This window comes from Pelodiscus sinensis, chromosome 23 (genome assembly GCF_052426305.1).
Source record: "Pelodiscus sinensis isolate ZL-2025 chromosome 23, ASM5242630v1, whole genome shotgun sequence".
NCBI lineage: Eukaryota > Metazoa > Chordata > Testudines > Trionychidae > Pelodiscus > Pelodiscus sinensis.
Window position 1 is genome coordinate 10,937,748 of NC_143074.1, and position 9,975 is coordinate 10,947,722.

The 9,975-nt window shown below is 49.7% G+C and overlaps 1 protein-coding gene across 1 annotated transcript; it reads left to right on the plus strand.

Annotated features, from left to right (window-relative positions):
* Nucleotides 1-290: 290 nt before the first annotated feature.
* Nucleotides 291-8,466, plus strand: DPM2 (dolichyl-phosphate mannosyltransferase subunit 2, regulatory). The gene is made up of 4 exons (XM_006136330.5): nt 291-430; nt 3,120-3,209; nt 6,932-7,034; nt 7,302-8,466. Exons 1-4 carry the CDS (start codon nt 428-430, stop codon nt 7,358-7,360), a joined length of 255 nt encoding a protein of 84 aa, XP_006136392.1. The 5' UTR covers nt 291-427; the 3' UTR covers nt 7,361-8,466.
* Nucleotides 8,467-9,975: the final 1,509 nt, after the last annotated feature.

Genomic DNA, 9,975 nt, shown 5'->3' on the forward strand with positions numbered 1-9,975 from the left:
GATGTGCTTTTTTTTTTTTTTTTTGGTCAACAAAAAATTCCCGGTGCTTTTTTTGGGAGGGGAGGGGGTCCGGCCCTGGTTGCCTGCTAAACCATCTGGCAACCCTATTCTGCCCAGCACTGTCTCCAGAGTCTTGGAAAAAGATACGCCTACATCCCCCATGATGCTCTGGGAGAGGCGCCACGTGGCGCGTACATCTCCTATGATGCCCTGGGAGAGGTGCCGCGTGGAGCCTACATCTCCCATGATGCCTTGGGAAGGCGTTCCTTAGAGCCTGCATCCCCCATAATGCAATTGTGCCAAGACAACACCCGGGATGCTACGAGATCTAAGTGCTGGTCACTGATTGGCTTGGGTCTCCCGGAAGTAGCTGAGCCGGCTGGGGGGGGGGCTGCGGTGGAGAAAGTGGCCGCGCTCGGTGGGGACCATGGTGAGTGGGGGGGATGGTGAGTCCCGTCTGCCCCCCGGGAGAGGAGCTTGGTATGAACTGGTTCCCTCTCAGCTGAGCGGCAGCGGGCACGGGGAGGGGCGCGAAGGGGTTAATTCCGCCCGGTCCGATGGGGGAGGGGCGCGAAGGGGTTAATTCCGCCCGGTCCGATGGGGGAGGGGCGCGAAGGGGTTAAACCCCCCCCCCACACACACACCCCGGTCCGATGGGGGAGGAGCGCGAAGGGGTTAACCCCCCCCAAACACACACACCCCGGTCCGATGGGGGAGGGGCGCGAAGGGGTTAACACCCTCCCCCCCCACACACACACCCCGGTCCGATGGGGCCGGGCGAGCATGAGTGTGGAGTAGACTGAGGCTGGCTCCCCCCTGGGGCCTTCCCCGGGGCTACGGGTGCTGGGCTGCTGGAGCTGCAGCGTTGATGGGAAGCTGTAAAACCCAAGCCCTGGGCACTTCGGACCCAGACGCTCCCATGTGCTGGCTTAGCCGGTGTCCAGACTAGGTTCCCACCCTGGCAGTTGCATTCCGCTTGCGCACCATGGAACCAGCCCCTTCCATGCCCTTCACCCACTGGCTCCTGTCCCCGTCACTTCTTGCCTTTAAAAGCAAAGTTTTATAATGCAGAATGACATCCATGTTCCACCCCAGAGGCGGCTGCCTTTTAGTGATGAAGTACATTGGGATTCTCATAGGTGAACGTGTTGTTGATCAAATCAGATGATTATATTGGCCTCACAATGAAGCTGTGTTAATGTTATGTTGAGGAATTTAAGCATACATGCAAGATGTTAAGATTCTCAAAATAAGTTGAATTCAGGAGTGTGTTGGCCAGCCAGGTTGTAATTACATGAATTAGAATTGGGCCAGGATAGGTAAGTGAACATTCCTAATATTTCAGCAAGTGCCTTGGCTCATTAGTAATCTCAGGAGTTTGGTTTTCTGTATATCTTTAAAAAAAGATATTCCCAGTAGCACAGTGCCTCTTTACACCCTTCTGGATCAAAGTCAGTGCTGATTGTAGTGAATCCTCACCCACCACTTGTGACAGCTTCTTGGGTTTTCCTACAACAAGGGTTTTCAAACTTCATGGCACCATGACCCACTTCTGACAACAAAAAATACTGCACAACCCTAGGATCAGGGACTAGGGACGTTAAATATTGGTTAACTGAATAGTCGATTAACCTCATGAATTCTTATCCGTTAGTCAACTGTTCTATAATAGAACAAGGTCTGCAGCCAGTGCGCTCTGTTCCCACTCCTGACGAGTCCCCTGCCACTCCGTGCTGCTGCCTCTGTTTAAAAACCAGCTCCCCTTGCAGACCGGCTGCTTGTCACCCCCCGTAGTGTGCAGCAGCCCCTATCTGGGGGGAGGAGGGAGGCTGAGCTCCTAGACCCCACGTGAGCTGGAACTGAGCCAGGCTGTTTGCCCATCTGGTTCCTAATACACCTCAAATGTAGAGCTGCAGCAGGAATAGGTGCCATACCTGGTGTGAATCAGGACTGAGTTGGACTACTGGCCATCCTGCTAAAAAATTTGCTGGCAAAGGAGAGGGGGGGAAATGAGTGTAGTCTATAGCATTTTGCTTATCAGTTAGTTGGTTAATCTACTACTATTACATCCCTAGTGGGGACTGATGCCTGAATCTTCCTGAGCCCAACTGCCCTGGGTGGGAGGGCCAAAGCCAAGCCTCCAATGCCCTAGGCTGAAGGGAGGGGGACAAAGCTCAAGCCTCAGGCAGGGAGCTGTAATCTGAGAACTACTGCCCAAGGTTGAAGCTCTTGGGTTTCTGCTGCAGCTCTGGGTGGTGGGGCTGGTGCGTTGGTTTGGGCCCCAGCAAGTCAAAGCCAGTCCTGTTGACCTAATTAAAACCAGGTCATAACCCACAGTCTGAGAACTGCTGTCCTAGAAGGTCTCCTAACTGACTTGCTCTGACTCTACTTAGCTTGAGGTTTCTAGGATCATAGCACAGGGGGACATCGTTGCAAGCTCTGTGGATGAGTAACGGCTTCAATACAAGTGAGTGGATCACACCTTGGTGAGCATCTCACAAAGCATAAGAAATTGTCTCTATTTCAGAGCAAGAGGGGATGAGTTTTATCAATGAGGCATTTAAGGCAAATTATTTGTCCAAGTATTTTTTCTTTGTTGGCTTTTGTTTCAAAACTACATCTTCATGGCCAGGAGTTGAGGCTTTGTTTACACTGGAAAGTTTAAAGCACAGCCGCAGCAGCACTTGAATGCCGCAGTGTGGTCACTACAAGTGTGCTGGGACAGAGGTCTCCCAGCTCTCTAGGTAGACCACCTTCACCAGAGGAGTAATTAACTGCTCTGGGAGCATGGCTTCTAGCACTGTAGCTAAGTTTACAGCATTGTAAGGTGCTGTGTTCAGGGGGTTGTTTTTTCACACCCGTGAGCCAGAAAGTTGAAGTGCGGTAAAGTGGCAGTGTAGACTTAGCCTGAGTAAATACTGCAACATAGAAAGGACACCTATATGTTTATCATATATTTGTGCTACCATAATACATAGGACTGCTTGTTATGGACCAGACCCCATTGTACTAGGTGCTGTAATATTCACTTGTATTTTAAATGTCATTGTGCCATTTGTACTCTCTATAATTCAGTTGGAGGAGCTGAATTGTTTTGACTTGTTACTTTTGTATTCCAGGCCACAGCAATGGACCAGCTGGTCGGATTTGGCTTGGTAGCCTTTAGCCTTGTTCTTTTTGTTTACTACACCATCTGGATTATTATACTGGTATGGATTCCTGCATGCACTCTGGTTATTGCAGTCTCAATGGCTTCACTGTTGTGTTTCTTTTAGACTTTTGTTAGACCTGTTTGTCTAGCTTTATGCTCACTGTAAAACCGTTACTATAAACTCCTTCTTGCTCACTCATCCCTTCAAACACTTGATCTTCTGAACCTTGACCAAAGCTGAACCCCAAAGAATTATCTGTATCAGTGTGCTTTGATGGGGTAGGTGTGGTGATCTGAATAAAGTTATAACTGCAGTGTTCCACCCCTTTGAACCTTCACCCAAAACTCAAACTCAGAATAATTCTGGGGTTTTCAAAAAAGTCTCCTTAGTGTTCACTTCCATGCTGTGGGCAGAACAGTCTTGCTCTTGCTACATTTCAAAGGCAAAAGTGCCACCAGTTCCCCGCTGCACCCCTGTCCCCTCTTCCCATGGAGATTGTGCTGGGGGGAACCAGGTTTTAAGCCGGTTCCCCCCAGCACCGTATCCTGCTCCCCACCCCTTGCTGACTCTCTCTGATAGCGGCAGCAAGGGGGGAGGGGAAGCTACTAGTTGAGTCACTAGTCAACTATCCGATAAGGATTTGCTTATCGGATGGTCTACTAGTAGACTAGTTGCTTACATCCCTGGTTGGTATGTTCCTGTTATTTCTAGTGAGTGTGTTGGTACAGGTTGCACCTCTGAAAACCAGCGTTCTCTGGTCCCGCAATATCTGTGGTCCAGCAAGACAGCAGATGCTCCTGGACCAGAGAGCTCGGGAGCTTAATGGAAAGAGGGCCAGCAGCCCCCCGGGGACAATGGGACCAGAGGACCCCACAGCAGTGCTGGGCCAGGAACTAAAGAATCCTGGCAGCCTGCGGCAGTGCGGAACCAGGCACTGGGGAATTTTAGTCGCCCGCAGCAGCGCGCGGTTGAGGGCTGGAGAAGCCTGGCTCCCTGTGGCAGCATGGAGCTGGAGAGCCCTGACAGCCAGCAGCTGTGCGGGGTCAGGAACCAGAGAAGTCCAGCTGCTGGTTGCAGCGCAGGGCTGGGGAAATGTGACCGCATGTGCCAGCGCCAGAAAACCCTGGCCACCAAAGGCAGCCTGGGGCTGGTGCCGGCAGCAGCAAAGAGGGTAGATGGGGCCAGCTAACTCGGGGCTCATGGAAGGGCAGACTTCCCCTGGTCCAGCAAATTCTGTCGATCCCCTGCCAGACCAGGAGGTCCAACCTGTACCAAGATGTCTCCTAATGAGGTGTTCTGTTACCATCCTTCTGGACTGTGTTAATGGCTGGTGCCTACTTTCTCTTAGATATGAGTGTTTCTGCAATATCAGTCCTGTTCTTGTCAAGTTCTGTGAGCAGGGCCTGCCACTTGCTCACAACTTAACTTTGCTTGACCATTGTTGCCTAGGCCCCACACCAAGCCTTTGATGGGCTACGTTTTAGGCCCTCTTCTTATTACACATGTCTCATCTGTTTCCTGATTCTCAAGGGAAGTGGCAGAAATGAAATGCGATGAGAGTCCATTCTTGTGGGGTCTTCCGCCCACAGGAAGCAGGAAGAATAGGAAATCTTCTAGAAAAGCATCCTATTTTTTTTAAGCTTTTTGAGTCCGTTTCTCAGACTCGGGAGATTTGTTAAAGCTTTAGATTGGCTTCTGAATCCCTGGTAGCTTCCATTTCCAGCTCTGAACGTTTTGGGTTCCCCCTCTAAATTAAAAAATTGATTGTTCTGCTATTACAAACCCTATTTTGAAGGGGTTGGCAATAAAGATGTTAAATTTCTATTAATTAACAAATGGAATAGTCGATGGGATTTCCATCGACTGTTCGAATAATTGATAAGAAGTTCCATGTTCTGCCTTTGAACTCCCTGCTGGCCCCCAGCTCCACGCCACATTCCAACTTTGAAATGTACAAGAGCCCTACTGGGGACTCTTGTACATTTCAAAGTTGGCTGCCGCTGCACCCTGGCCCCCTCTCATGGAGCTGGGGGGAATGGGCTTTTAAGCCGGCTCCCTCCAGCACCCTTTTCATTCTCCCCCCCTTGCTGCCTCTTTGTGATAGAGGCAGCAAGGAGGGAAGTGATTAGTAGACTAATGTGCTGCCTATCCAATGAGTTTTTGCTTATCAGATGGTCAACTAGTCGATTAGTCGCTTACGTCCCTAGTTGGCAATCTACAGCACGTGTGCCATAAGTGGTATGTGAGCCAATTTTAAGTGGCACATGGGGCAGGAGCTCAGTCCTGCCCCTCCTCCCCTGCGCAGCCTCAAGAGCCCTCCCACTTCCCTGCAGCAGGTTAGGCTGGGGGGGGTGAAGGCAGTGCTGGAGCTCCTCTGAGGCCAACCTGGGATCGTGTGGCTGCAGCAGCAGTACCTCCGGCTTCCGACCGCCCCAGAGGTGCCACTGCTAGAGGAGAAGCTAATGGCAGAGGAGAGGGAGGATTGTAGGGTGAGACAGGCTGTATGGGCAGCGAGAACTTTGTGATGCCGGTGTCAGAGGGAAGCGGTGGGTGTTCAATCTTGACTGTAGTTCTGCTCCTTGGAGTAATGATGCGCTCGTGTCTCTGCTTATACCAGTGGGGATGTTGATGGTTTATTACTGCTTCGGGGAGACTGTTCTTTGTCCCTCTGCCCGTGGAAATGGAACGTCAGTCTGTGGGTTGGAGGAGGATTGTCTGTCGCACCCTATAGTAATGGTGCTCTGCAGCTGCATAACAGTCTGGATAAAGTTTAACCTTGTGCCAACACTGACCTGCACAAGGCCCAAGTGAGGTGGGCCGTCCCTGAACTTCAGTCCTCCCTGTTCCTTCCCCTCACCCCAGGGGTCTGGAGCACTGGAGGAGTGAGGTGTCTCAGTTGGGGGCCACATCAGTGAGGGTTGGGGAGTTCGGAGGAGTTTTTTTGCTTCTCACTTGTGTGGTCCCCAGCTGATTTTCCTGTGGGTCAGTGACCCCTGTCCCAAAAAAGGTTCCCCACCCTTGCCATAAATAAAGGAAACATTGAAACCTTTTGTGTTGAACATATTTTACTTTATTTAAAATGAAGTTTGATAAACTAACATGAGAGAGTTAAAACGCTTAATCTGTTTAATAATTTAAGTAAAACTGTTCTCCCTAGCTGCAGCTGGTTCAGAAAATATGGTCACTGTACCCCAGCACACAGATCCGTGAATAAGTTAAAACTTGGCATGCCAATTCTGAAAGGTTGCCAACCCTTGCTATATTGTTTGTACACTCTCTGAGTGCTCTATAAAGATTTATGGGAAGCAGTAGGCGTAAAGTGTTCTGCGGTGTTTATCTACACCTGCAACATCTCTGTGGAGTAAATATTATCATGACTCTCCAAGAAAGGGATGCGATATCCTCCTGGGGGATAAGTCATTTGTTCAGTCCCAGGCAGTGAGGAAGTGTGAATTAGAACCTGAGTCTTTTACCCCATATGCATAAGCCACTAGATAGCGGCACTTCTGTCCTTTCAAGGTGTCACATGCTTGCTACGCTACCATGGACTGTTGCACTTGTTCAGCTGCCTTTCACTTACTGCATTGTCTGTCTGCAGCGGTAGCTCAAGTACCTACTGCTCTCTAGTTCTCGTTTCTTGGGGTTAGTTTTCAAGCCTCAGGTTAATCATAGCTCTTGAGGTCGACTGTCCTGGCATTACAGCCACAAAGCTCTGGGTGCTGGAGAGTTGTCTTTGTATTGCCCAACTTAGTGGTGCCCTTCACTTTTGTTTCCTGCAGCCCTTTATTGACAGTGATCATGGGATTCACAAATTCTTTTTGCCCCGGGAGTATTCGGTGACCATTCCTGTGATCGCAGGGCTCCTTCTGGTGCTGTGTGTAGGTGAGTCACATTTCTATCTTATTCTAATCTCTTTAAAGGTTGGACACCCATGTTCCATCTTATTTGGCACAGTGAACTGCCAGTATTTAAGGCTCGTGTGTTGTGAGCTTCCTCACAACAGTGCCCTGCCTGTGACTGTGGGCTCCTGCACATTGGAAATCTCTCTCTTCTGTGATGCGGTTCCGTTTCTCACGGCAGTGTGTTTAAAAAGCTACAGCAGCTACGGGTTTTATGTTTTACTCAGTCTCTCCCTCTTTCCCGTATTAGGGATTTTTGTAGTGATTGTGATGTGGAAGAACAGGAAACCTGCAAAGAAATTAGATTGAGGACAGCAGAATGGGAGAGGCGGGGAGAAGGTGCCTGCCTGCAGCATCTCAACAGGGACGAGATATTTATCTGCAGAAACAAGAGACACTCTGCTCTCGGACTCTGTTACGTGCTTGAAAGAACGTTGGACCTCACTGCGCCTTCTTTCCATGACTCCTGAGACTTGTATCCAGCTACAGTTTAGTGCTCAAAGGGAAGTGAAACTGTCTGACCCACAGAACTTCTCTAGCGAGAGACCAGAACACCAGCCCTTATGAACCTGGACCAAGATAGGGATAATCCCAGCAAACTGATGCATGTGGTTTTGGACTCCACAGTCTTTGTGACATTGTTCTGGCACCAGGCAGTGCTACTGAGCAAAGGGCCCAGACTTCAGTGACGTTCCTGCTCTGCAGCAGGCACCTTTTTTAGTTCTGTTGGTTTGTTTCTGTCATTTTTAAACTGGTTACTGGAGGGGGAGAGGTGTTAATGGATCCAGCATGTGAAAAAACAAGATCATGGATAAAATAAAATGCTCTTCTTGAAGGATCAAAGACAGGTGAGGGAGGGAGCCCCCTGTCCCCATTTACCTACTAGAGGGGTGGTGAACCATCAGCATTACTACCAAGGGTGTCACATTCCACGTGCTCTTATGCATGCTTATGCTTTCTCTCTCTGTCTGAGATCGGGGAATGTGGCCTCTGGATCTTGCATTGCATGTTCTGGGGAAGCCACAAGCTCTGTATCCTCCTTACCGGCTCTCAGTGCTGAGGAGGTAATAGAGAGGTGAGGTTCTCTGCTGTTGTACAGAAGATGTTCCATTGTTCTCGATGCTGTTCCATTATCCGCCGTGTGTGCTGAATGGGACTAGAGAAGAAAGTCACATTCTGCTAGACAGTGCCTGAGAATGGAGGGGAGAGATGCTCAGATGCTGTCCTGATAAATGTGGTCTAATGAAGCCACTGGCTTTGCTTGATACTTATGAGTAACTTTCCACATTCCTAGTGGCCATAGGGCTGTGAGGAAGAAGAGGATGCCCGTTGGGCAAGGCTGAAGTCACAGGATGTTTTCACTCTTTAGTATGGTGTCTGTTAATAGGTGAAGAACTGGAGTCTCTCTCAAAATATCTGCGGTGTCTCTGACTGTTCTTCCTCCTCTTTGTGGGTGGAGGGTTGGGAGAAATGACACTAGAGCAATGAATCAGAACACACAGCCGGCATGTAACCTTGCAAGTGTAACCCACAGACCTACTGTGGTTCACTGTCCCATGAAGTGGCACTTAGACCACTACAGTGAGAGATAAGAACAAGGGTGCTCTACAGCCTAAGCTGAGAGTCAGTTGGCTTTATAGCTCAAGCTGTAGAGGCTGCTACACTGAGGTCCCAGATTCAAATCGGTTTTCCAGGCAGTTACACAAGCACTGTGCAGTCTCTCTGAAAGGTCCTGTTGGGGGTGACACTGGTTCTCCTTCCTGGCCTCATTCTGCTGTTGTTTCCTGTATTCTGCTATGATTGCTGCAGACCAGAGAGTTAGGTATATGATATGGAAACTGTTCTGGAGTAGGGATCAGGCACGAGGTCATGGGGCGGCCTGTTATGATGAGGATGTGACATGTAGCTTTTTCTGGGATAAATTAAAGTGCAGCAATAACATAACCAAAGCTCGGGTCCAGGGGTTTAGATGCTTCATAGCATTTCCAATTTTCCTAACCAGTCTGCTAATACTGCCTTGAGATATCTGCATGGGAATGCCATCAATGCAGGGTTCTTGTCCCTGCCGCAGTGGTAAGAAGTGCCTGGTGTCATTTCCCCTGCCTAAGAGGGACCTGTTAGCTGGAGCAGCTCTTAGCACCTCTCCAGGGAGCCTCTCTGCAGTGTTGTGCCAGAGCCTGTAAGAGAATTAAACAGCCAAGAAGGAAACCTCGTAGCAAGAGACAAATGGTAAAATGCCAGAGTGGGGCCCAGGGCACAAAGCTCCAAGGAGAGTCTCTGCCAGTTGCCAAACCCAAATAGTTATGAACCATCTCACTAACTTGTCTGTGACAGTAAAGGCCTGGTGTGCACATACTGCTGGGACTCCATTAAACTGAAAAAGGAGGGGCACTTTAGGGATCATCTGACATTCCCCTGTAGTACTGATTGAACCTCTCTAGTCCAGCACCTTTGAGACCAGACTGGTGCTGAACCAGGGGAGACCCATGTTGTCTAGCAGCATTACCAACACTTCTGCTGCTTACTGGGTTGTTAGAAAACATGTAGGGGCCAACTAGAACTAAGTAACAGCACAGAACACAGAGCCAGGGCTGGTGGCTGTAAGCAAAGTTGCCCCCTCCCCCCCCCCCCCCCCATGATAAGGACACCAGGCTAACTACAATCATGCCAGACCAGAGAGTGCCAGAGTGAAGAGGTTCAACCTGTACAATGATTTTCAATAGCTACTCTTCACCTGCTCCCCAGTGGGCAGTGCAGAAAGTTGCTCCTAGCAAAGCTCTGGGCTGCCCATGTGCTCAGAGGCTCAGGTTTGATAGACGATTGCTTCTAGCTCCCCATAGGTGACAGCACCTCTGCTCTGGGAGGCCAAAAGTGGCTCCTTAATCTTTCTTCTGTTCCACTTGTGGCTGCTGCCCTGCAGCTTT